Consider the following 26,900-nt stretch of genomic DNA (forward strand, 5'->3'; position numbering starts at 1 on the left):
TTGGTACAAAAGGTGTCTTTATTGAGGTCCAGGAAAGAATTAGGCACTTGGCCAGAGCAGCGGCTTAAATATGAGGCAAGCAGGCAGGGGGTTAGCCATGCCCAGGGCTCAGGTGGGGTGGTGAGGCTATAGGCACAGACTCTCCTCAGACAGAGAGGCTGAGGAGGAAAGAAAATGGGGAAGGGGACGCAGAGCAGTCTGGGTCAGAGGCCTGGTGGGCTGGCCCTGAAGGGCTGGGCAGGAAGCGCTGGGTGGCAGATCCAGCAAGGAGGGGACCGGGCTCTCTTGCTCCACGTGCCCCTTAGGCCAGGCCTGAGCCTCTGGCAGGGGCAGTCGCGCTGTGGGGGAGGGGGCCTTCCTAGGCCTCACTTCTTCACCTTGGCATCATAGGTACCTGCATTCTTGTAGGCACTCACGTAGCCACTGTCATCCAGGATGTCCTGCCGCCCAGCAATACCCTTGCCCTTGCCACTCTCATCAAAGCGTTCCTTGTGGGAGCCCGTGTACTTGCTGGTGTCAGTCAGCCGTTCAACAGCACCCCCTGTTTTTGCTTTCTGTTTGAACAGAGACCCCCCAGGGGTACCTGGTTAGAGAGCCCAGCCCTTCCAACCCCAGCCAAGATTCCAATCCCCCCACCCCGCCCCGTCAGTGGTCATTCAAGACCATCAGGGCACTTACAGTAACGCCTATGTTGGCTGGTTCCTTGCCTGCCACCAGCTGGCAGATGGCATCAAAGGCCTCCTCCTTGCTCTTCCCCTTAAATCGCTTGGGTGCCAGCTCTTCTAGGGCCTTCTTGAACTCCTCATAGTTGATGACCCGGGCAGACTTCACCCTGCCAGGTATGTGGACACCGTGACTTCACCCTCTGCTCCACAATCTCCCTGGTTCCAGCCCCCCAATTCCCCTTCTGGGGACATCAGAAGCAGGAAATGCCTGGGGCTCACTTGACTTTGGAGAAGACGATGTCGACATCGGTCCCTGTCACAGCCTTTCCGTCAGCCACCTTGCAGTCCTTGCACAGCTTGGCCCAGTTCTTGCCATTCATCTCGTGCCCACTGGCCTTGGGGTCACCATGGATGGCAAACTTGCGGAAGCTTTCCTCCAGCCCAGCCACATCTGTGCTCGCTGCCATGCCACCCTGTAGGGACCCACCTTGGTCACCTCCCAGCCAAGTTCTTCCCCCTTCCACCAAGGCTCAGTGTATCACTGCCTCTAGCTCAAAACCTGCAAGGTTGAAGTTTCAGACACTCTGCCACACACTCTCAGAGCTGGAGATGGAGCTGCCTGAGGAAGGGGCCAGTATTCAGTGTCTGACTGGGCCCCAGAGCCATGAGGAAGAGCACTGAGAGGAAAGGTCCTGTCACTTAATGCCAGCCTTGGCTCAGAGTGGAGTTCAGAAGATGAAATCATGATCCTTGCACCAGGCTGGGAACAGAGTGGCACTGTCCAGAAAAGCTGTGAGGGCAGCAGCTGGGGCTATGGCTTTGTCTGGCCCTGGCACAAGGCCTGCTTGGGTGGAAGTGAGGGTGGCAGATCAGGCCCCCTCCTTGGGAGTTTCAAGCCAAGCTCGGTCAGGCCCTGCCCAGGCTGCTGGTTGGGCAGGTATTTAGTGAGGACGGTGTCTCTGTCAGGGTCATAAGGACTCAGCCCAGGCTGAGATGGGAGCCAGGGCACAGGCAGGGGTGCATGCCCCAGGCAGGGGAGCAGCTGGCCCAGCTGCGACCTTGTTACTATTTGCTGTTAAACAAAAACATGAGGGAAGGGGGAACTTGGGGCTGGCCTGGCCACAGTTTGTGAAGCCTGGAGACAGTTGCTAAGGGAGGGTGGTGCTGCTTGGAGAATGTTGCTAAGGGCAGGATGGTGTCAGGGCGACTTAGGGAGAAGCTCCCAGTGCTGCTGGGCTGGGCTGGGCTGGAGAATGGGCTTACGGGTGGGGCACACCAGCACTCCCAGCACCTGGGGCACAACCATGGCTTCCTGGCCCCTTGCCAGCCACTGGCGTTGTAACCTCCCAGTTTGTGGAGTTTAGGAGCAGGAGATTGTGGGGGGCTAGCCTGAGTTGGGGTTGCAGAGTTATGAGCCCTGGCCCTGTTATCTTCACATCTACCCTCTGCACTTAAGCACACTTCCCCCATGTCTATACCTTCACACCTTCAGCCCTCCGTGGAGGCCTCCTGGCCACACCCTGAGCACCACCACACTAGCCCACACTCCACAGCTGAGAGCACTCAGCCCTGGCCCTCCATGCCCTCAGCCTTATTCCCACTGACCACACCCTTAACCTGGTACTCAGTTCCCTAACCACACCAGCCCTGCACTGAAGAGTCCCCCACAGCCCTCACTGCAGTCCTCTGACCACATCCACAGCCCAGGGACTGGGGCCTGGACCACTCCATCAGCATTTAGCCCCCACACATACACTAATAGCCCTGTATTAAGGCCCTGCAATAATACCCTCAGCCATGCACTGAAGGGTCTTCCCTATACTTGCCCACAGCCCCCACTGCATTCCTGGACCACACCCTCAGCTCCGCACTGAAATTCCCTCCATGTAACACAGCCTCGTACAGAAGCCTCCCTGACCACACCCTCAATGCAGCCCACCTCTATCCGTACCCCCAGAAGCCCTGGAACTGGGTCTCCTGTCCACACACCCACAGCCCTTACTGAGACCCCTAACCAGAGCCTCACAACTCACCCTTTCTCCACACACCTGCAGCCCCTGACCACACCCTCTATAACCCCCTTGTCCACACACCCACAGGCTTGCGTTTCCAGACTCCCAGGTACTATGCTGTGACACCCCTGTGTTGAGACTCCCATCTCCTCCACAATAGCCTCCTGACCACACCCTCAATTGTGTCCTCAGCAACTATCTTCCACCTCTCCCTTTTATACTAGAGCCTCCAGTGACCACAGCCTGAATCCCTGCCTGCCTAGCTCCCTTCCACTACCACTGGCCTTAACACTGAAAACCCTCTCTGGATCAGCACACACACCCATCCCTAAGTTGTGGCTTTGGGAACTGAGAGCACCCGCAGCTCCTACATTGCAGTGACTCTGCAGGCCCAGGCTCCCTTTGAAACAGCACTCCCCTTCCCCGTTCCTGCACTGCAGTCTCCCACCAGGGACCTGGAGGAGACAGCACTTTGTTCACTAAGGCTAGTCTGAGGGAGTTTGAGTGCCAAGGGATGCTTGTCCCAGGGACGTTAGCATGACCCTGCACCCATGCTCGCTGCTGTCTGTGAGAAGATGGATTCTTGGTAATGGCAGGCTGATCAGGTGGCACCAAGTCACAGGCCCTAGTCCCAGGGGTCTGCAGGCGCCTCTGGGACACCTGGAGTCATCAATCAGCAAGCAGTTGGGGGTGGGGGTGGGGTGGAACACTTGGGCCCAGGGCAGGGCCGCTCAGCTGGTGTCCTCAGCTCAGGACCATCCCGGGTTGGGACCGCTCCCACGCCGCTGCCACCCCACCCCCTTCTTATCGTGCTGGATACTGACTAGAATGGCTGGCGCCGGGATTTCCTACCGTTTTCTACCTCGTGGTTGCTCCTACAGTGCGCGTTCGATGGACAGGACGCAAGAATGAACCGATGGTCGTAGGAGACTTAGGCGACTCCGCAGCTCTGCTCCCTGCCGGCTCTGGGGCGGGACTGCAGCCGGGGCGGTTCCGCTGTATTATCCCTTGTTTCTTGGTCTCCATAGAGACGGCGAGCCCCACCTTCGGGGCTGTCCCAGCTCTAGAGTGACCAAGGTCACACTGGCTCCACCTACCCGACCCCGCCTTCTCCCCGCTCCGCTGGGGGCGGAGCTGCTGCAACTGTCTCATCGGGCTGCTCCCCGGGCAGCTCTGTGGCGGGGAAAGCCAGACCTTTGTAGTTCTGGCGGTCCTCGGAAGACCCCCATCCTGGCCTCCGCCCGAAGTTCAAAGCTGGTCCCCAGCGTCAGGGGAGATCCAGCTTCCCAGAGCAGCAACCAAAAAGGCCTTTGGTGGGGGACTGGTTGGGGGGGGGGGGGGACCGGGGAAGGGGAGACGTGCAGAGGAGTGAGGCGTCCCTTCCCTTAGTGACATGGGGTCTAGAGCTGGCTCAAGACCACAGCTCTCCAATGAACGTGTAGCATCCCAGGTCACAACTTCGGGTCACTGGGGGCGGGAGGGGACAGTGAACGAATCCTGAGTGCTCCGGGATCTTACACCGACGTTGGTCTTGCGGGCGGGGTAAAGCTCCTGGACCTCCTGGGTCCGCACCCTCATTTATTCTCACCCCACCCGGGTATCAGCCTCGGCATCTCTGCTTCCGCTGCTGCCTTCCTAACACAAATGCTGCTTTCCTCCTCTCTCCAAGTGCAAACCCTATCTTCAAGAAAAATAACCTCCGCTAGGGAGCTTCTAGGGCCTTTCCCAACCAGGAGCCTGGTACTTGAGTTTCTCCATATGACAATCTGGATGGCCACCCAATGTGGGGGACCCATCTCACCCTCTGCTCCTAGGCCAATAGGCAATGATGCGGCTCGAAGAGGGCCCGTGACCCCTGTCATTAAGAAAGTGTGCACCAAGTCCGCAAAAGCATAAAAAAGTTTATTGGAGTATCACAGCTGGTTGGGTGGGTATTGCTGAGTAGTGGAATGGGGAGTGGGGCCGATCCTGCCGGCCCTTAGGGGCCCCTAAAGTGCACTCTGTGCGGCGGGGATGGGGTTTTGCATAGAGAGTCGGTCCCGCCGCTCCTCCGCCATCCCTGCTTCTCCGCCCAGCTAAGCCAGATCAGCCTCCGGGCCGCCCCGCGCGTGGGGCTCGCCGCTGCTCGGGCTCACGAAAACCGCGGGCGCAAGCCCCTGCAGCGCCAGCCGGGGCTCTCGGAGCCTACCCACCGGGGCGGCCAGAGCGGCGCTGCCTAGGCGCGTCTGAGCCACTGGGATCTCGTCCAAGGACTCGGCTGACGCCGAGTGATAGGCTCCTACAGGGCTGGCGTCCGCGGAATCCGACGATGAGCTGGAGCGGCGGCCGCGGGTCCGGGGCCCTATTGGGGTTGGAAGAGAACGTAAGACTAGGAGCTGCTACTCACTAAGGGCCCTACCTTTCTCTCCCTTGGAGCTGCCCGAGCAGATTCCGGTCAGGAAGGGACGCTCACCCGGCAGCCTGGACAACTGGGGCTCTCGGTCTAAGGTCCCAGAGGTCGGTACCTTATACATGCGCCGCTTCCTCTTTTTCTGCAGAGACAGGGGGAAGCCTGAATAATCCTTCCCCAGACCTTACCTCGCCAAAAGACGCGGAGGAATGGAGAGGGTAGAGGCTTGTTTCCCATCCCCTTCCACCTGGGCAGGAGCCCAGCACAGTGCCCCCTACCTGGGGTCGTATCCGGGGGGGCAGAGCGAGAGTCTCTGAGGAGGAGGGCGGTGGAGGCTCCACTTGGCCGCGGGTGGCAAGGAATCGGGAGGGACTGAAGGGGAAGTGCGAGGGTAAGTGCTGGATGCTGTTGTTCCTTCAAATACCACCCTGTTGGAGGTTCTAAAATAAGCCTCCCTTCCTAGCTGGAAGGAGGCATTGATCTGTCCAAGGCCACATTGGGCTGGACCAAGACCCATGCCTTGGCTTTGGCCTAACTCCTTTCTCCCACCTCATTGCCACACCAGTGGGAGATGTGAGGTGGCCCTTGCCCAAGTTGCACTCACTTGGCATTCACTGCGGCAGGCCTGGCCTGGCCAGGGGGCTCTGGGCGCACATGGCTGAAGGTCCGCATGTAGAGCTCCATCTCCTGGGGAAGGTGGAGGTGAGGGAGGCTGGGAAGCCAGGTATGGGTCCAGGGCCTCCTGGGTCCTTAGGCCCACTCTGTCTAGGACACACCCTCTTACTGTTCTCTCTGAGAAGTGTGGGCGAAGAAGTCTAGGGCTGTTCTCTAGGCTTCCCAGTTATGCTGGGAAAACCCCAATGCAGAATGAGGCTTAAAACACCTGTGTTTGTACCTTACCCCAACCCCATTGTTTTCCTCACTTCAGTCAAATTCCACCTCCTCCGGGAAGCCTCCAGCCTCATGGGTCCAATGTACCCGGTCTAGGGCTGTTCTGGCCAAGTGGGGGCGGGGCAAAGAGGGACTCAGAGAGGCCTCCTCTTGCTCCTGGCTCCTTCTAACTCTTCAATCTCTAAACCAACTTTTTTCCCTGGTTGGGAGACCCGGCACTTCACATACTCGCGGGTGCACCCGCGGCTGCAAGGCTACATGCAGGGATCCATGGCTCCCTGAGAGCTGAGTCCTCAGAGTACTAGACACAATCTCAGCTGCTGGAGGGAAGTGGGGGGATGAGTGGTCTCCCCAACTTCTGTTGGTAAAGGGAAGGCAATAAGCGGTGGAAAAAACAGCGCCACGGTCCCACCTGGGACCAGGCTTATGGGTGAGTTCTCTGTCTTGTTTAGTTGCTGATCCTCGCAGTGACCGTTGGAGCAGCAGACCCAACGCCTGAAAGTGAGGCCGGAGGTAGCAGCAGTGGCCTGGGCTTGCACCCTGGCACGCAGCATGCGCCTCTGCCGCGCCCGAGAGGACTGCAGGTGAGGAAACAAAAGCCAGAAAAGAGGCCAGAGATGGGAACCTAGCGGAGGATGTGGGGCGGAGCCAGGATGGCGAGGCCCCGCCCCCATCGGTCTAGGGGCAGGGCACCGGACAGCTGTCGCTGGCTCCACAGTTGTTTCCATGGAGACCCAGGCGTCCTGACTAATGCAGAGAAGACACTGTAACAGCAACGCCGTCTCTAAAACAAGCCTATGTTTGGGGGCAACGGCTCCAGAGTGGGGCCCCTCCCGCATTCCTGCTCAGGGTGGGGGTGGGGAGGCTGCCTGCAGGACAGCCCTAGCAGGTCTCCGGACGAGCCCAGCCAGTCACGGGTTGGCTACACAGATGCGGAGAAGGAGGCCCCAGGCAGGCCCTGTGTGCAACATCTGCTCAGGCTGGCCCTTTGGAGAGGACTGTGGGGGTGCCAGCCTGAGAAGGGGAGCCTTGGGAAAGAGGAAGGGGTCAAAGCCCAGTCACAAGGACTGGGACATCAAGGTAGTCCTTCCCCCACACATTACCTCTGCACCAGTGTGGACTTAGTACCCCTCCAGGGCCCAGGAGAGAGGAGGCAAAGCCTACCCTGGTGCTCCTGGGGTCCAGAAGCGGAGGACTGAGGGCAGCAGTTGTAGAGGATCATCCCAGAAGCCTGACGGGTCACAATGAGACAGGAGCCAGGCCCTAGCCAGCTGGGGAGGTTTGAAGGTGCCACCAGGGTGTCCCCATTCAAACTCCCCTCCTCACAGCTGTCCCTACAATCCTCCCTGAGACCTTCAAAACATGCCCATTCCTGAGTGGTATAATACATGGTACCTCTTCACCTCAGCTCTCCACCCTGGTCCCTCTTCGAAGGTCTCCCTCAGGTCATTTTCAGATGATATTAAGTGCTCTGGCTGCTGGCACATCTAGCCTCAAAGCCTAAGCAGGCAGTAACTGCAGAGCCAAGGCCCTGAGCCTTTGAGTTTGGGGATCCCAAGGCCAGCCCAAATAGGCACTGTTGTGAAGCTTGAAGTCTCCTGCTTACCTCTCTGAGCTCTCTCCTCTGTGAAGTGGGGTGATGCCCACTCCCAGGATGGCTGCCACTGTGCTTACACGGGTTCAGGGCCCAGCACTAGGGCAGGTACACAGCAGTGTGGCAGGGGTTGGGGGCAAGTTTCTCCACTAACAGCCATCACTCCCCCAGGCCTTCCCAGACCTGGCAGCCTGGCCCAACCCATGGCAATGAGAAGAGGAGAGGTGGGGTCCCAAACCCTTCCTCAATCCACGCACTTGCCTGTGTTTGTGTCCAGTTGCCATGAGGACTTTGGATCCAGAACTCAGCCTTCCCAACAAGGCCTGCCTGGGCCCCCTGCCTTCCCAGTCCCCGGGGGCTCCAAGGACAGGCCCACCCCACCCCCAGCTGTTGACCTCAGGAAGCCAAGGGGCGTGGGAATGGGGATAGGCTGATTAGCAGCTGGGCTGGCCAGGCCCTGAGCCTGGGCTGGAGGATTCCTTAACTCTTCCTAGATCCAGCTTTTAAAATCTTTCTTGGCCTCAATTTGTTCATCTGCAACATGGGGATAGTAGCATGACCTGCCTCATGGGCTGTTTCAAGATTTGAATGGGATAATAGGTATAAAGGCTTAGGGTCACAGGTGAAGAGATCTGATGGCTCCATCCCGGTGACCCAGTCCTCGGTCCATCCCTCTCTCTTCTCCTTCAGCCCCACCCCCTGCCCACTTCCAGGCTCCCGCTTTCTGCACCTTCCAGCGTGTGCTTGGAGCCTTTCCCCTGGGGTCAGGGAAATGCAGGACTCCCTCTGGCTGTGCTCACACTTGAACAAGCAGGCACATGCTTAGTACACACTTGCCCTCACCCCTGCTGCCTCCAGCACCCCCTACCAGCTGCTATTCCAGGCCTGCTTCCCTTTGCCCTGTCTTATCAATTGACTACTTGCTGCGTAGCCCACCACCCCTCCCACACCCCTTCTCCCACTCCCTCAGCATTCTGGGACACTTCTATACCTGAATGGGCCGCATCTTCGGGGGACATGACTCGAGCTCCCTGTGGGCCCCCTTTGCCTCCTGTGGTGGACGATGCTGCACAATGTACTCGTAGGTGGTGAGCTTGTGCCACACTGGGGGGTGAAGATAGGGCTCAGTGTAATGGAAAAGGAAGGTGAACCTGGGGTTCAGAAGGTGAGGAAGGGTACCCAGACGCAGGCTAAAACCCACTGTGTCCATATACACTAAGCCATAGAGTAAGACGAGTCACCATTAGAGAGCCAGCACCAGGAAGGGGCATAGTTTCAGGGCTCCACAGCCCAAACTGGGTAACTTCCTCCAGCCTAGGGACCCCATCCCCTGCAAGGCAGGTGTGGGTGTGTATGTGGGGCGGGGTGGCACTTACTGAGATAAATGTGGAAGCAGAGCAGGTGGCCAAGCAGGGCTGTGGAGAGCAGGCCCAGAAGGATGAGTAGGGCAGCCAGAGCCAGGATGGCAGGAGCCTGCGTCTCCACAGGGGCGGCAGGCAGGAACACGAACCACACATCTGTGTGATTCTTCAGGACTGCAAGGCACGAGCAGACTGTGCTCAGCCAGGGCTATGACAAGTGACCAGAACAGGCTAGGGGGTGGGGGTGGGCCTGGAACCCAGACTGACCTTCAAAGTGGCGGTTGGTACGCAGCCGCATGGGGTTGACAAAGAACTCCACAAAGACATAAGTGGCCACCAGTACGAGGAGCAGGACGCCCAGTAAGGCAGATGCCACACTGTGTAGAAAGAGCCTGGGCCCAGCCATGGGCAGCTGTCAGCACCCAGGTGCTCCAGCTGGGCAAGGGCCCAGAGCTCAGAAGGGCCAGTGGTTGGGAGGGGGAGCTGGGCCTCTGACCCCATCGCCCTAACTCCTCAGGAAGCCAAAGGCTTAGGGCAAAGGTGAAGATAGGCAGCCACCCCCAATAGGCTCTCCACCTTTCCCTGAGCCAAGAGGAGAAAGATTCCAAACCTACCCTCAGCCCTGTCAGGTGGAAGCCATGGAGAGCCTCACCCTCAGACCAGAGCACAGGTCCCCCAAGTACCTCCCATCCTCTCCTGGCCCCATATGAAGGTTCAAGGGCCCTGGTTCACACACTTCAACATGCATCCCCAGGTACCCCTGTGGTCCGGATCTGGGTCTCACCGGTAGTTCCTCTCGCCCACACAGTTGTTGAGCCACTTGCAGTGGTGGTCAAAGCCGCACACGCATTTGTTGCAGGCGCTGCAGTGCTTGGAACGAGCACTCCTGCGGTGGGAGGGGGCACAGAGCGATCGCGGGCTTACCCCACCCTTTGTTGACCATCCTGGCCTGGGGGTTGCCGGTTCTGTGCCTGGAGCGGGTCACTCACCCCGCGCCTAAGCGCAGAGCAGAGCGCATCTACAGGGAGCGCGCGCGCCCTCTGGTGACGGGCACGGTGGGGCGGGACACCTAGAGGAGACAGCGCTTCTGAAGGAGTGGGGAGGCGCAGGCGGGAAGGGAGGTGTACCCAGGGGTGAGAGGAGTAGACAGCGTTATACTGTCCCCCTCTGGAACTATGCATATGGGTGATGGTGGTATGAAATGAAAATGGAGGTTCCTTTCCAAGCGAGGACCCTCTTTGTCCAGTCAGGAGACAATGCAGGTATGGGGCCAGGTAGCAGAAGAGAGCAAGGCTGCTGGACCCACTGCTTGCATTGCTCTTCCTGATATCACCTTTTTTTTTTTTTTTTGAGTCTCTGCTTCTCTGCCAGACTGTGGGAATTTTTCTGGCATTCTTCCAGAAAACTCCAGTCTATCTGGGATAAACCAAAGGAGCCAAAGGGAGCGGGGCAGGCAGACATCTGGGTGAGCAGCAAGCAGTTCACCACAGGGGATGAGGGGAGGCCAAGTTAGGGATGCAAGTGAATCTCCCTGCCCCATGGAGGGAACAGGAAAGCCCAAAGGAGAGTGGAAAGATAAGTTTCAGTCCCCTTTCACAGAACAGAATGGAGCCCTGGAACAGGCAACAACTGCCAGAGCATCCACTGAGGAACAGAACACTGACTGGCGTCTAGTGAAGGAAAGGATTGTCTGATGCCAAAGTCCTCAGCATCTTAACACCACTGGCTCTTTCTCTGTCCTATGGACAGAGCTCCTTCAACAAAATTCCTGGGTCTTAATATTAAAAGTTGGTGTGGGGTCGGGGGAGCTAGCCTTGAACCATACCCAATCCCAGATCCCCTTCTCAAGGCTGAGAGACTGGGATGCTCCAGGGAAGGGCCTAGGGAGGCAGTCTGGACCAGCTACAGCGTTTGGGCTCTGTACATTCTAACTCCTCAATGCGACCTGGAGTAAGTCACTTGGCTTCTCTGGGGCTCAGAGTTGTGCATAAACAAGGATAACAGTATATTGTCTCCAGCTCCAGGCAGGCTGGGTTGTGAATCCGGCTCTGCTGCCCAAGAGCCATATGACCAACCTCAGCCTTTCGGAGCACTGGATTCTTCCTCTTCTGTGAAGTGAGAAAGATGTTACCCACCCTGCGGGGTGGTTGTTCATAAGCACTTAGCACATGATAAATACTTGGGTGTTAGCTTCTGTTAGTTCCCCTCCCTGCCCATACCTGGGGATGCTAGTGAGAGAAGGGGGTGGTTACTGGCAGAGTTAGTCATTAGCAATGTTTGTAGCAGTGCCAAATGTTTCCTACTTTAACTGATGGAAATGCTATTCCTCATCTTCTGCTTCCAGGCACCTTCTCCTTCACCCAGTTCTCTGTCACTCCACCAAGATTCTTGACTGTGTGAAATATGAGGGTTCTGAGGCTTCGGGACAACCGTAAAGGCTGGGCATGCCCCTGTCTGCCTTGAGCTCCCACTGGCAGTTCCCCAGGCGCACTCATCGGCCACACACACCCAGTCCACATGCACTCACACATCCACGTCGCACAAGTTGCAGTGTAGGTCTTCAATGACGTGTGCATGTTGGCTGCGGTTGAAGATGGGCAGAGGCCCTGCATAGCTCTTGTCCCGCACATTGGCATCTGCTGGATCGATGGAAACAGCAGTCAGGTGCACCACGAGGTGACCAGCAAAGATGGCACCCATGCACTGGCCCAGCAGGTTAAAGACTCACCACACTGCTGGCTGAGAGCCCACCCCTGCTTCCTGTGGCCAAAGAACTGTTCTCTACCTGTATCGAATTCCCCAATTCAGAGACTCTGCCTGTGCTACCTCCTATCTCCAGTCCCCCAAAAGGCTCCTTGTCAGACATCTCTAGCATACCCATGCCCTAGATGGAAGAACAGAGGGGCTATCTGGTAATGGAGCTCACAAACCAGCACTGCTGCTGTTGAGGAGACCAACTACAGGGCCCTGGCCTCACTGCCCCAGATGTGGTGCAGACCCTGGCTGGTCTTACCTCAGAATCTGACCTGGTTTCAGATTCTGAATGGTGAAATAAGACTAAAAGAGATCGTCCTCTAAGGTTGAAGGACCCAAAATATAAACTCTAAGCTCATTTATCTTGCTTCTGAGAAGGATGCAAACATCCCCTCCCAGAAGCCAGGCCAGCTGGAGAATCACTTGCAGACAGAGCCTCATAGACCCACTGCCTCCCTAGTCCAGAGTTCAGGTACTTGGAATCCTGGGGCTGAATGTCTGGGATGGCCTGACATGTTTAAGGGCTGGCCAGTGGGCACATGGCCAATTCCTGAAACACAGATCTTCCAGGATCTATCTGCTCAGCAACTGGACCAAAGGCTGGGCACAAGTATGCAGACAACTTACTGCAAAGTGAATGTGTAAAACTTTATAAATAGATTCCACCCAGTCAGCCATCCACCCTCCATCTAGTTATTCATCCATCCATCTGTCCTTTTGCTAGCCAGTCAGATATCTCTCCAACATTTATCCTCCATCCATCAGCTGTCCAACCTCCTTTTTTCTTCCTCCTCCCAGCAGCCAAATTTTCTTACACGTCTGCAGGAGCCAGGCTCCACCCTAACTTGCTGTACCAGAGCTGACAGAGACAATCCTGTGGCCCACCACAACCTCTCTATCCCTACAACCCTGGCTCTGGATCAGGCCTTCACCTCTTGCTTGTTGGGCTATTCCATAGTCTCTGGACTCTGCTCCTCCTGTCTGGGTCCCCTTGAGTGTACTCTTCACTTGGTCCTGAAGTGAGCTCTGAAAAGCTTAAACTTAAGGCCTTGACTGCTTTAACTCCTGCAGTGGCTTTCAATGGCTCTCAAGCTAAAGTTTACCCTTCAGGTTCAATGCTCATGGCCCCTTTCATTCTGGCTCCTCTCAAACCTCTTGGTATTACCAACCACTACTCCTCACCATTCCAGCCTCTTTTCAGACACACTGAATATGGGCAAACATTTAGTTTCCTGCCTGCTTCAACACTTCTCCCACTCCCCACCCCCTGGTTCATTCATTCAACTATTTACTGAGGTCTTTCTCTACATCAGCCACTGGGGCATATGGCAGGAACAAACAGACTTGGTCCCTATCCCCAAGGAGCCCACAGTCTTGCAGGAAACACAGATGCTAATCGAAGAGTAGGTTGATTGTGATAAAGTTCATGGGACTATGTGAGTTTGCAACTGGGTGACCTCCTCTATTCGAAAGGGATATGGAAAGCTTCCCTGAGGAAGTATTATGTCAGCTGATACTTGGAGTGGCACAGGAACCAGCAGGAAATATAAAGAGGAAAGGGGGCCTGGCTGGGTGCTGGGAGCAAGCAGAGTCCCAAATAACAGGGTGGCTGATGTGTGGTTCTAGCTCAACTCGTTGGTGCCATGCCAGAAAGAGAGCCTATGTCACCAAATTCTGGCTTTTCAAAACCAGAAATCTGGATTTGTATCTGGATATATGAGGCATCTCATTTTTTTAATTTTTAAAATTTTAAAATGCTGACAAAGAAATAAGTAATTTTTAAAATGTACCTGCTGAAGAAGCCCTTCAGATATGTCTATTTAGTGTGTTATTATCACTCAATTTAAAAAAATCTATAGGCCAAACTGGCCCATGGACTGCTAGTTCTTGACTTCTGACTTAGCTGGGTATTGGGATGGAGAGAGGAGCTAAGGGCTTCCACAGAGACCAGTGTTGTCACAACAGAACAACAGAGGAAATAAAATAAGATGATGATGGGGAAGTGGGCAGGGTTCAGAATGTGGAGAGCCTTGAGGATCTTGAACCTTATGGCAGGAAGAAGCCATTACAGGGTCTTAGTGACTTTATCATTTTTGTATTTTGAAAGGGCACTCTGGCTGCAGAGAGAGACAGACTGGCTGGAGTGAGAGCATGTGCAGGGAGACCTGTTTGGAGACGAAATGATCATCTAGGTAAGAGAGGCAGCTGGCAGTGGGGAGAAAAGAGGGCAAATACAATACCTTTTGGGAGGCAAAATCAACAGGACCTGATGACTGACTGGACACAGATGATGAAGGGAGAGGGTGGAGCCAAGAATACCGAGCGAGGGCAGGAGGAAGGAAGGCAGGGAGCTGAGAGCAATAGGAGCGCATTTGGGCCCCTGGTGATGTTGGTCTACATGGCCCTCCTCCTGCACCCACATTCTGCTGAATGAGTCCCTACCCTCTTACTTACCAAGTGATGATCTCCACACTACTAGGTTTTCCTCCAGTTGGAAGCTGAGCACTGAGAACTGGGGCCCTGTGTTCTCATCCTTGCAACCCCAGGGCCCAGGCCAGTTCTAGGCACAAGGTGAGTGCTTGGTACGCACAATTACCCTACTTCATTCTTCAGGGGCCCTAAGGGATCCTGCAGAAGGACAGTAGCTTTGATGGGAGGACAGAGAACCATTCAGGCCAGGAAATGGGAGTGCCAAACCAGGTGGTTCTGTGAGCCTCCAGCATTGCCAAAAGCAGTAAATATGGAGAAGACAAGACCCTCAAACCATCCCACTTGCCTCCGAGTCAGGCTGTCTGGGCAGTCCTTCTGGCCTCACTGGATACCAGCTATGTGACCTCAGGAAGTCATTTAACCTCTCTAAGCCCCAGTTTCTATTTTTTTTTAATTAAAGTCAGCTTCCTTACAGATTATTATGAGGATTGAATGAGATCATCCATGTACAGGGTTGGCACAGTGCCTGGCACATATAGGTGCTCAATAAATTCTAGTTACTCATGTTTACTATTATTTGCTCTAATTCTACTCACTCCAAACCATGTGATTATTAATCAGGTACCTTGATGGCAGAAATCCAGGTAGTCTTGAGTGAGTGGTGTACCCATTCCAGGTCATGGGAGGAATGTCCCATGAAGCATTCTACTTAACAGTACTGAATAAGCCCTGTGGGTTACCTCAGAGAAAGTATAGTTTTCAGAGTTGAGGACTAGGTCCTGGGTCCCAGTGAACCAGGAAGTCCCCCTGTGACACTGCTGGCATCTGAGACAAACAACCTTCTCTAGAGTCTTTCTCCATTCACCTGACCTTGTCACCTACCAGCCAAGGGCTCTATGGTTTCCCAAGAGAGCATGCTCACACTCATGGCTCATACATTCTGGAGCTCACACACACATCTGGTGTGCTCCCTGTCCCCTGCCTGGGAAGCAGGCAGGATTCTTCCTGTCAGACAGAGGAGGAGGCTGAGATGCGCGGTTGGCAGAAGCTGTTCAGCCTAGTGCAGCCCTTCAAGGGCTGAGTTGAAGGGTGCTGATTACGCCTGAGACTTTCAAATTCATCCCTGTTAACTCCTTTAGCTCACCCTAGGCTACCTTCTCCCAGAGGCCCAAGGAATCGTCTCCACGAAGCATACACACCAGGGCACATTTTCACGGGCACCCTCTGGACTGGGGCACATAGCCACCCGCTGCACCTTAATCCTCTGTTCCTGTGGGTTATGGCCAGGGCAGGGACAGTCACATCACCAAGCTCAAGCAAGTGCGTGTTTGTCACAGTTTTCAGGAGTTTCCAGGGCATCTTTATCCCTCCTCTTGTCAATTCAACCTTCCTTACCCTAAAAGAGTCTGATTTATAAAATCAATGAGCTCCCAAACAGTCCTGGGTATGGCATAATCATCTCTGTAAGTAAAACCATATTTTAAATATACCAGGAACTTAATATATAAAGGAGGCTACCATGATTCTTTCCAAAAAGTGAAAAATTATTTCATAAATGGAACATCTCTTTCATCCTTCGTTGAGCTCTGGATACAATTAGCTTAAAGAGAGCTTTAAGGTTCTCATCTATAACTGCTCTTGTTGTACCTCAGTTGATGAAGTTCCCATCTGTGTGGGGCTTTCAACGCTCCAAGGTTCATTAGGTCTTTCCCCTCATCCAGTCAGGCAGAGGGGTCAGATGGGTGTTGGAGGCCAGCAGGTAGGCAGCTGGACTCCGAGGCAGAGATAGGGCCCATTTGCACTGTCTGAGGCTCTGGAACCCAGCTTCAGGCCTTGCCCACATCCCTCCATCCACTGTCTGCACTCTCCCATGTACCAGCCCCACACTTTCCCAAGGATACAGCATAGCCAGCAGGCACCCAGTGGTGAGGCAGGAGGGGAACTAGGACCCCAAAGCCAATCACAGCAAAGAAGAGGTACAGCAGCCAGGCCACAATCTGGAGTGGGTGCGGGGGCCAGCTCCACCCATTCCGGCGGGACCGCTGGCCCTGCAGCTCCGAGGAGGGTCCGCTGGCCTGTGCAGGTGCGGTCCACACATTCTTCTCAGGGGCTGTCTTGTTAGAGGGCTTGTTGCAGATGTTCATCTCCAGAGGGAGAAAGAGTAGAGACAGCATTAGCCTGAGGAGGCCCAGGCTGGAGCCCAAAGCCCCATGCCTGCAGTCATGTTTCAGCAGGAGGGGCAGGCTGGAATGTGAAGCTCTCTCCCAGTTACTCTGCAGGGGGATCCAGGACCCTAGCATGAGGAGCCTGACAGTGAAGGGAGGATGGCAGTAGAGTGCTGGCCTCAAAGCCCCAGAGCGAGCTCTGGCCCCAGCCCTAGCCAGGACAAGGTAGGAGGGTCCAGGGTTTATTTAGGACACAGTGTGACTGCCTGTTACTCAAAGTGCTCTGTTTCCACAGCCATCAAAATTAAGCCCAATAAGACATGTTCTCATCTGGTAACAATATCAGGCTGGAGCCAGAGTGATGAGAACACATGCTGATTCTGTTAGGATTAGTCACCTCTGTCCTGAGGCCCAAATGCAAGTGTCAGAGAGGGCCCCCGTACACTCTGCTAAGGGAAATAGGGAGTGGAAGTACTCAGGAGAGGGATCTGGCCTCTGGTCCTAGCAAACATATACATGCTCTTCAAGGACTGGGGGACCCTGAACCATCTCCCCTGTGCCTCAGATAAACTGCCTGGGCTTCTTGGCTGAAGAGAAGACAGCACACAAGAGAGAGGGGAGGATTCCCACTGGTTCTCTCCAGCAGTGGAAATGACCATGTATCTCTAAGTAAACCTGGACCTAGTGAGGTGAGAACAAAAAAAGTGAGCTGATGCCTTTTGACTCACTTGAGGAAGCTCAGGGAAAGACAAGCATTGTCCAGAGCCAAACCACCAGATGGCAGCACTCTTCCACACCCATCCCACCATCCCTCAGCCCAAGAGCTGACGTGGTTGTCAAAGGATACGTGCAGAGCAGACAGGTGGGCCTAGTGTTACAGGAAAAAGAGCCCAACCCCCAGTATCTTCTGAACCTGAGGTGAAACCAGAGCCTGGGCAGGCAGTGCCCCACTTGGGTGGACAGGCCAGCTCGGAGCTCTTGGTGGGAAGATCAAAAATCCCTGGCAGCTGGACTCTCCTTTCAGGAGCCCATGCCTTTGGCCAGGGAGTCTGACTAAGACAAAGGGTACAGCAGGACCCTTTCCCCCACCAGCACATCTGCCTATAACACCTTCCTCACTTCTCAACTCAACAAAATGTGACTTGATCTTCAGAGTCCAGTGCGAGCACCACCTCATCCAGGAAGCTTTCCTTGATGCTCCAAGTGAGTCAGGGGGTCTTTGCACTCAGTTTTTATTGGGCAAGTCACTTTGCCATTTGGTACACTTTGCCATCTCTATGTCTGCCCCCTTATGCCAGCTTCCCCTAAGGGCAGCAATGGTACTGTGATTCATCCACCTCTGTTCCCCCACATCCCTTCCCCCAAACATGCAGAACATACCTTGTGCATGGTAGGTGCTCAGTAATGTTTGCTGACTTGAAAACATCTGAAATAAAAGGAAATATGGGCACAGTAAATGATGTGAAATCCTGACCCACTCAAAGCCTCCTGCCCTGTTCTGCCCTGCCTTCAATCTGTATAGTCACCAGGCACCCATACTCCCACCCCATCTCCTCCCGCCCCATGGCTATTTCCCTAACTGCCAAACATTCATACTCAGCCACTCTGCCCTTCATACCACCCAAGGGCCAGGGCCTCCCACAAACCAAACCTGGAGATTCTGAGTAGCCTCATCTCAAAGCTAAATGGAGTGACCCTAGTTTTCTCCCAGGAACTCAACTGGAATCCTTTGGTCATTTGCTTTGTCTTCAGTAAACACCAATGAAAGGTGGGAAAAGAACCCCTGCTTTGGAGGAAACAGATCTAGGTTCAACTCCTGGTTCTTTGCTTACTAGCTGAAGGGCTTGAGTTTCTTCATCTGAAAACAGGGGTAGAGATGCCCACCTAGGGCTATATACAGATCAGTAACACATATTGACACATAAATGTTCCCTAAATGGTAGACATTATGATTACCCTTAAATAGCCCTCTGGGGTGGAGAAGGCAATGGCACCCTACTCCAGTACTCCTGCCTGGAAAATCCCATGGACAGAGGAGCCTGGAAAGCTGCAGTCCATGGGGTCACTGAGGGTCAGACACGACTGAGTGACTTCACTTTCACTTTCATGCATTGGAGAAGGAAATGGCAGCCCACTCCAGTGTTCTTGCCTGGAGAATCCCAGGGATGGGGGAGTCTGGTGGGCCACCGTCCATGGGGTCACACAGAGTCGGACACGACTGAAGTGAATTAGCAGTAGCAGCAGCAGCCCTCTGGGGTATCCTCATCTCTCCAGACTGAGGAGGCTACTATATCTGATATCCTAAGAGGTTTTATGAGGTTTATGCCCAAAGTGATGGGGCTGGTTGAAGTTGCTTTCTTAAGTCAGTAGTCTCAAGGAACACATTGTCATAAGAGCTGAGCTGGGTTGTCATTCTAAACTTCTCAGCTTTGATGAAAGATGACAAAGGTGATCAAAAAGCTGGCATCACTTTGTTTGGAAGGTCCCCAGAGGTAGCAAATCTTTGTCCTTGATTTTTGGAAACAAAGGTCATCAGGTCAAGCCCAGTGAATACAGTTGAGCTGGGCAGTTCTGCTCAGGAAGACAAATCTTTGTGGCTCCAACATAGGTTCTCTGGTGATCCAATAGGGCAACTTCTTTGAAGGGAACCCATCAATTAGGGGCCCTAAATCCTGACTTTCTCCTTGCCATCCTCACTCCTGAACAGCCCTACACCTCGAGGTAGTTTAGAAAGAAAGAAGCAGAGGCACATGGCTGGCTGACATGTCCCCACTGCTGGAGAGGGCTGGCAGTGGCCACAGGCACCCCCCAGTGCCCCGGTGTCCCTGATGCCTGAGGCAGGAGAAGTCACCATTTGAGGCCAGGGGCCTACCACCAACAGCTTTAGAGACTGCTCTGATTCCAAACCCCAGTACCCTTGGCTCAGAGAGGTACCACTTGTATGAGACCGTGGATAGGGGGATGGTGCTATTGGGTCTAAGTCCTCTGCAGAAGTGGTAGCACTCTAGAGTAGACTGAGCTGCCCAGGTGGCATGCCACCTGCATTAAAAGTCTGAGCCAACCCACTCTTAACTGATGACATTTTCCTTTATGGAGTTGGTGGCCACAAATTATTTTGACCCCCCCCAAAAAAAAATTTATTAAAAAGGCTCTGAGGTAGGAGAGAATAGGAGATAGGGCTTTAAGCATGGAAGGGACTAAGCACTGTCATCAGACCCAGGGACTTTTCTGGCTGTCCTTCCCCTCTCGGCACTTCCCTAGGAGATCAGACTAAAAGATGTGTCATCCTGCTCCCAGACACGGCCAGCTTGTGCACTCATGTCTTGGCCCAGCCCCCTTGGGCACTAACGATATAAACACATATGAGACCAGGTTCCTGCCCTCAGAGGACTGCCTCTGCAGGCCCAGACAGACCCAGACAGATATCAGGGAAGTTGGTGAATGGGTATTTTGGCAGCCTAGTATGACAGGACACAGAGTGGATGGGTTTGGGGTCAGAGAGCAAGATTCACAGAGAGAGACAGAGATGAGCCCTGGGAAGTTGCAGGGTCAGATCCTAGGTTGAAACCAAGTCCCCCTAAAATCAAGTTCCCTTACTGAAATTGTGATTAATCTATCTAAAACTTTGTTCCCTTTTGAGTCTCCTGTAACTTCAATCTTGTGCTAACTGAAAACTAAACAACCAGAGTCTTATGACTAAAATTACTGAAAACATGTACTAAAATGGCTACTATAAATGTCATCATCAACACAGAAAGGGTTTCTCTCTAGTGCAAGATGAACTAACAGATCCCTGTGCCAGGGACCACCTGGATAGAAAATCAAAAACCAGAGACTAGAATACTCCAAAAACTACAATTAAGACATGTCACAAAAATGTCACAAGATGATGATTAATCCCAGCCTCTTGGTTCTCTTAAAAAAAAAAAAGCCCTAACTCAAAGACCACGGTGGAGTGGACCTGAGGCATATCTCCCACCCCTCCCACTCCCACTCACTTGGCTCTCACTCCCTTCAATAAATGCTGTACTTTCCTTCACCACAGCCCGGTGACAGCGGATTGGTTTTGCTGTGTGTTAGGAAAGCAGATCCAACTTCAATTCTGTAAGAAGGTGATGACAGGAGGCCAGGTGAGTAAGCTTAGGTACTACTGAAAGAGCCATGGTGAGTCACAGAAAATTTAAACAGGGGAATTGACATAAAGATGACGGGTGTTTTAGAAAGCTTTCTATTCACAGTGGAAAGGAGGGCATGAGCAAGAAGAGAATGGACTTGGGGGAAGTGACACCACAGCAGACTGGCCCAGGGAGAGCAATCACCCAGCAGCCCAGTGCTTTGGGAGGAGATGGGCGGGAGGTGGGGGTGAAGCCCACAAGTTTCCCACTGCCCGCCTGATGACCCACTGCATCTTTGATGGGCTGGCAGGTATGTGGACCTTGATAAAAGATTCTCAAGTACCTTCAGCTGCCATAGAACAAACCACAGAGTTAAGTTGTTGGAGACAGAAAGAAGGCAAGAACAAAGAGGCCCCATGGAGTGTTAAGGTAAGCCTTCTGAGGTAGGCTGAAAGGGCTATGCAGGTCTCTCCCTGTCCCAACAAGGTGAAGGCCATTGCTGGGATGACAATAATCTATGTTAACCTTCACTTGCTAAAAGCCTAAAATAGCATTTGCAAAATAATATTAGGCTACTTTAACTCATATGCCTAATTTAAGTGAGGAAAAGCTTACCATTTCAAGTTCTCATTATGAACTAGAGAACAGTTACCTGACAGGTTCACTTCCCTCTTGCCCACCTCTGCTCCCACCAAAAAAAAATATTTAGGAATGCTGTTCTGAGATTCATGAATAGTGCTGTCAAAAGAACCAGACTGAGCTGAAAAGTACTAGCCCTGGAGAGGCTGTAGGCATCCCTGCATTTCTGCAAGATGTCTGAGAATTTCAGGAAAGAATCTACTTCACTACTAAAGAGGGTTTGTTGGCAGAGGCCACAGAACTGGAAGGGTAGAGTGCCGGGATCAGAAAAGAGGTGACAGGGCCAATGTGGAGGCTTGGAGGACCTGGAGAACTGAGTTACCAACAGGGAGAAACACGGTGGAGCAAGGGAAATGGGTTAGGGCTGGAGACAGAGCCTGCTTCTGGTCCGTACATAATGCCCACAGATTGAGGAAACTGGCAGGCGAATTTCACAAAGCCGTCACTTTAGATCACTCCTTTATTTTTCAAAAAGGTTAGCTGGAAAGCAATTTGGTAATGTCTACCAAATTTGAGGGGGCTTCACAGGTGTCACTAGGGGTGAAGAACCCGCCTACTAATGTAGGAGACATAAGAGACCCGGGTTTGATCCCTGGGTGGGGAAGATCCCCTGGGTGGGGAAGATCCCCTGGAGGAGGGCATGGCAACCCACTCAGTGTTCTTGCCTGGAGAATCCCCATGGACAGAGGAGCCTGGTGGCTACAGTCCATGGGGTCGCAAGGAGTCGGACATGACTGAAGAGACTTAGCACACACACGTACACACACACACACACATGCACCAAACTTGAGAACACATATACCAGCCTTGGGCCCAGACCTTCCATTTCTAGGTATTTATCTTATACAGATGCTTATAAAGTACACAGAGATTCATTGCAGTCATGTTGGTAATAACAAAGGACCCAAAAAACCAATATTAAAAAAATATATGGTGCATCCACACAATGGAATGCTACATAACATCAAAAATGAGGGATGAAATGACTTTTGATACACAGTTAAGTAGAAGCTGAAACTCCAATACTTTGGCCACCTGATGTGAAAAGCTCATTTGAAAAGACCCTGATGCTGGGAAAGATTGAAGGCAGAAGGGGACAACAGAGGATGAGATGGTTGGATAGCATCACCGACTCAATGGACATGAGTTTGGGTAAACTCTGGGAGCTGGTAATGGACAGGGAGTCCTGGCTTGCTGTGGTCCATGGGGTTGCAAAGAGTTGGTCACAACTGAGGGACTGAACTGAACTAAGTAGAAAAGCAAGATGTGGGACGGTTGTAGAGTGTGCTTACCAGTAAGTGAAAGCCAAGGTGGATGGATAGATATGTATGTTCCTATATGCACAGATTCCCTCTGGAAAGAAATGCAAGAAAGCAAACACACAGGTAGCCTGCGAGAAGGAGATCTAGTGGCTAGGGATGAGAGAGATCTGTTTTTACTATGTACTCCTTGGTGCTGTTTGGATTTCTTTTTTCACCATGTGTACTACTTTTGAAACAAAAAGTCAAATAAATAATTGAAGGGTGTCATCTCTTACCCTCCTGGCCCCAGTGGGCTTCCATGTAGACCAAATGTGCACGTGTGATCTAGAGCATAGTATCGCACCAGACAAAGAAGGAAATCCTGCCTAACAACCATGCAACAAAAGAGCACTCAGTTGTAGTTCAATGCTTTCTCATTCTCAAAAGCAGTTCTGACTTGTTCAGCTGAAGAGCTCCCTATGAGCTCTTGGGGATTTTGTCCAAGCTGGAATCAGACAACCAGGTGGCACGACAGAAGAGCAGCCGGGCAGGACCTTGCTCCAGTTTTCAGCGGAAGGTCAGCTAAGCTTCCTGTGACTCCAGAACCCAAAGGGAAGGTGCACGCCACAGGAGGGTTTCACTCTCAACAACCTTTTCTTTTGCTAGAGGATTTATGATTGCATATGTGTGCTTTTCTGTCGATATTTCGAAACAAGTTTTCCGTTTTGTTTTTTTCCCCCAGGATCTACTTTTAAACCCATTTTCACTGAGATCTGACCAATGCCCAATTTAACCACCAAAAGGAGGGGCTGAAAAGAAAATGCTACATGGTTCACACTGTTCTACAGCAAAAAAAAAATGTCATTTATAAAAAAACTTTCAAGGGGCAAGTACTTTGTTTATTAGAATTCCCCACAGGTGCCAGAGAAGTCTCTGGCTTTAAAATTCTGGGAAGTGCTTACGTGAATAAGAGACACACATCACAGAAACTCCCAGAAAATAAATTGGAGCTTCAGGCCTTTCTCATAGACCTCTCCAGTCATTGGTCTCAGATGTGGCTGGGCTCCTCACATCAACAACATGCAGAAGTCTGATGCTAGGACAAGAAAAGCTTGAAACCTTAGTCATTTCTGAGTTGACGTGGTCTGCAAACATTTCCTGTGCCATTTTCCTCCTGAAGCAATCACTGCAAACTGTTTGGGCTTCAAGTTAAACCAAGGAAACAGGACAAGAAGAAGGGAGCAACATGGAGCTGAAATAAGGCCAATGAGCAGAGGCAAGGGTTGTTGGTTTTAACCAGGAAATCAAATCCCATGATTGTGGAAGCAAGCCTTGAGGAACACCCACCAAGAAACAGTCATTTAGAACAAAGTTGTGACAGAACAAAGTAAAAAAACAAAACAAAACCTGACTAATTAAGTACCAATGTTGCTTTTATTGAATCTCATGGTGATTATCTGTTTATACACCCGTCTCCCGCTGTGAATCACCAGTTTTGCAAAAACAGGGACCACCCCTTACACATCTCTAAATCCAACTCTCCTTCAAGAAGGGAAGTTAAGCCACTTCTTACCATTTCTGCTGCCATCACTATTCCAAGCCCCAATCATTGCTCCCCTACAGTGTCTCAACAACAACAATAACCATTGCTAGCAATTTAGATGGAGAAGGCAATGGCACCCCACTCCAGTACTCTTGCCTGGAAAATCCCATGTGCAGAGGAGCCTGGTAGGCTGCAGTCCATGGGGTCACGAAGAGTCTGACATGACTGAGCGACTTCACTTTCACTTTTCACTTTCATGCATTGGAGAAGGAAATGGCAACCCACTCCAGTGTTCTTGCCTGGAGAATCCCAGGGACGGGGCAGCCTGGTAAGCTGCCATCTATGGGGTCACACAGAAGCGGATACAACTGAAGTGACTTAGCAGCAGCAGCAGCAGCCATTTAGAAGGCACTTATTCTGTGCTACCGCTTTAAGTGTTTTGATGGAATCTGCTTATTATCCCTCACAACTCTCTGAAGTAGATCGGATCATTTCAAACTGTTCTCATAGGCCTCTCTAGTCATTGGTCTGAGATGTGGCTAGCCCCTCACTTTCTCTCTCATAAACAACATGCAGAGCAATATGCCCTTTCCACAGATGAGGACACTGAGGCTCAGAGAGACTAAGTAAGTTCTAGGAGGCACAGCTACACTGGCAGAACTAGGAGGACCCTCAACTGACTTCCTGGTATGCCCTGTCACAACCACATTGCCCACAGCAGCCAGAGTGAGGTGAGATTTTCAAAACTTAAAAACACATCAAAACTCCTCAGTGGTTTACTCCTCCTGCTAGGATAAAGTTGAAAGCTCCACCACATCCTTCAAAGTGCCCCTCACCCTTTCTGTTCCTCTGTACCTGCGGCCTCCAGATCTTTGCATTTCCTTTTGCCTCTTCCAGAAACACCCTTATCCTGATCACAATGCTGACTCTCAACCTTAGATCTTGGCTTAAAAGTCACATGAGAGAGGGGATCCTCCCGGACCTCCCTCCATTTCAGCACTAGACCATTTAACCTGACCTGAAATCACTTTAGTCGTGTATCTGGCGCCTGCTCCCCGCAACCCCCGCCCGACCCCTTCTTAACACTGCCGGTTCTGGAGAACTGCAGCCTTCTCTCTGGAGCCCTTGGTGGCCTCGCGCCTGGCAAACAGCCTGGCACATAGCAGACACTCAATGCGGATCTGCGAACCTGATGAATGCTAGAAGGAAGCCGGGCGCCCTGCCCAAGACCTGCAGCCCAGGCCGCCAGCGGGCTCCAGGCGACAAGCTCGGCCGGGCGGCGGCAGCTCTGCCCCCGTGGCTCAGCTTCGAGGTGAGAACTGCACAGGGGGCTCCTCACCTGCGCGTCGTCGGCCGAGCCAGATCGGCCCTGCCAAGGTCACTCAGCGGCTCAGCCCCAGCGCCAGGCCGTCTACCCACCCCAAAGCGGCCGCGCTTCAGACTCTCGCGGTAGAGACGGTCCCTGGGACCCGGCGGCGGTGCGCCCCGGATCGAAGCCCCATCCCGGGACGCGAGACGGAGGTTAGGCCCGCAAGTCCTCCGGCTCCGACTCGAGCGGGCTGGCTGTACCACCCGGCCAGGCAGACACTGGCTGGGCCTCGTCCGGCGCTGGGCCCGTTCCCCTGGCAACGGCGTGGGCTACGGCGCCCCACAGCGGCCAAACCGCGCTGCGTCACGTTGCGCTGGCACCCAGGCTCGGGCGGGGATCACCCGGACCCCCTGGCTCCCCATTCTCCATTCCTTTTCAACATTCTTCCTCAAAAACACACTTTTCTCTACCCGCAATCCACAGCTTGTCTTCTCGAAATCCTAACTTGTCCCGTAAGCGTTCCGCTCCAGGTTCTCCCCTGAGCCCATCACTCTTAGGGAAACCCTCAGCCAGCCTGCACACTTTAATGAGAGTATGTGCTGGGCACTGGACGTACCCTAGGGAATACCCACGCGATCCCTGCCCTTCAGAGAGATAACAGGCCAAGAGGAATATATATCTAAAAGCAAATAAATATGAAGGTGGTCCATAATATAATGTGTGAAGTGTAACAGCTCAAAATATCTCCTTTCTGGGACTTCCCTGGGTCCAGTGGTTAGAACTTTGTGTGCTTACTGTCAAGGGCGTGGGTTCAGTCCCTAGTCGGGTGCAGTCTCTGGTCGGGAAACTAAGGTCCCACCGACTCATGGTCCCACTTTTGGCACCATGTGGCCAAAAGAATAAGTTCTCTTTTCTTTATTTCCTTTAAGTCAAGCATAAATCCTACTGGGATTTCCGATAGTCCAGGCTGGAGGGAAATTTTGGTCTTGGTCTCTACTAGGTTCCTCTTTACCCAGTTTATTCCAAGGATTCAGAACCTCCTGCAGCAGCTAACACTGTGAGAAGCACTCTCTGGTCATGTGTCCTATCTGGTACTAAGGCCACAGTCATTGCCCCAACCCACAGGACTTTCACATTTGGGCTTCATGGGATCATGCCTGCTGCCCTGGGGCTGCTGGGGGACAGGCACCTGCCTCCTCCATTCCAGGGGCTGCAGACTCTCTTCCCTCCCTGCTGAACTTGGTTTCCCTGAATGTGCCCTCTCCCCTCCACTTGGGGACACTCAAAATGGACCCTCTCATGAGTTCAGGCTTTCTCAAAAGACAGGAAGAGGCTCTGTCTTCCACCAGCTGCGCTATCCATATTTCTAGGCTGTAGGAAAGTGAGCAGCTGGCTGGCTCCCTGCTCAACATGGGCTGGACAGAAAATACCCCTATCCCTAAAATTATCAGCCACAAGCATGCAATAAAGGCAACATAGCAACTCCTGCTCTGTCATGTGCTGATTCTGGGTCCTATGCAAGTGTCTTTATTTGTCTACCATATAAATGCTTGTTTCCAGGACTGGTAAACTATATGGACTAAATATCAAGGCTACTTTGGCCTCAAAAGTACAAGACAACTCAACTCTAATCTGGAATTGTAGAATTTAGGGCTGAAGAGAGATGGTGATCCAAAAATCAAGGTGGAGGAAGAGCCATTATATGCCCACAGGGAAGGGAGGGACTGGAGAGTCAAGCCACCAAACCCTGGGTCCATCTGCCTCCCAGGCACTGCTCCTAGATGCCCTGTGC

The 26,900-nt window shown here is 52.9% G+C and overlaps 2 protein-coding genes across 4 annotated transcripts; both read right to left on the reverse strand.

Annotated features, from left to right (window-relative positions):
- TPPP3 (tubulin polymerization promoting protein family member 3) lies at positions 1-3,659 on the reverse strand. Of its 2 annotated transcripts, none has more exons than XM_052655885.1 (4): positions 3,530-3,659; positions 945-1,138; positions 679-832; positions 1-554 (listed from the first exon to the last, which is right to left on the reverse strand). In XM_052655885.1, exons 2-4 carry the CDS (start codon positions 1,130-1,132, stop codon positions 366-368), a joined length of 531 nt encoding a protein of 176 aa, XP_052511845.1. In that variant the 5' UTR covers positions 1,133-1,138; positions 3,530-3,659; the 3' UTR covers positions 1-365. The 2 variants fall into 2 exon arrangements, with proteins under 2 accessions (XP_052511845.1, XP_052511846.1); XM_052655886.1 differs by having other exon boundaries at positions 3,540-3,647.
- Positions 3,660-4,590: 931 nt separating this feature from the next.
- Positions 4,591-25,391, reverse strand: ZDHHC1 (zinc finger DHHC-type containing 1). 2 transcript variants are annotated; one of them, XM_052655535.1, is made up of 12 exons: positions 25,139-25,391; positions 17,642-17,687; positions 15,998-16,240; positions 11,440-11,615; positions 9,697-9,798; positions 9,180-9,304; positions 8,928-9,086; positions 8,543-8,655; positions 5,671-5,753; positions 5,345-5,438; positions 5,130-5,208; positions 4,591-5,018 (listed from the first exon to the last, which is right to left on the reverse strand). In XM_052655535.1, exons 2-12 carry the CDS (start codon positions 17,648-17,650, stop codon positions 4,753-4,755), a joined length of 1,449 nt encoding a protein of 482 aa, XP_052511495.1. In that variant the 5' UTR covers positions 17,651-17,687; positions 25,139-25,391; the 3' UTR covers positions 4,591-4,752. The 2 variants fall into 2 exon arrangements, with proteins under 2 accessions (XP_052511495.1, XP_052511494.1); XM_052655534.1 differs by lacking the exons at positions 17,642-17,687; positions 25,139-25,391 and having other exon boundaries at positions 15,998-16,543.
- Between the last annotated feature and the right edge of the window lie 1,509 nt (positions 25,392-26,900).

Source organism: Budorcas taxicolor, chromosome 18, assembly GCF_023091745.1.
Source record: "Budorcas taxicolor isolate Tak-1 chromosome 18, Takin1.1, whole genome shotgun sequence".
In the NCBI taxonomy this organism is placed as follows: domain Eukaryota; kingdom Metazoa; phylum Chordata; class Mammalia; order Artiodactyla; family Bovidae; genus Budorcas; species Budorcas taxicolor.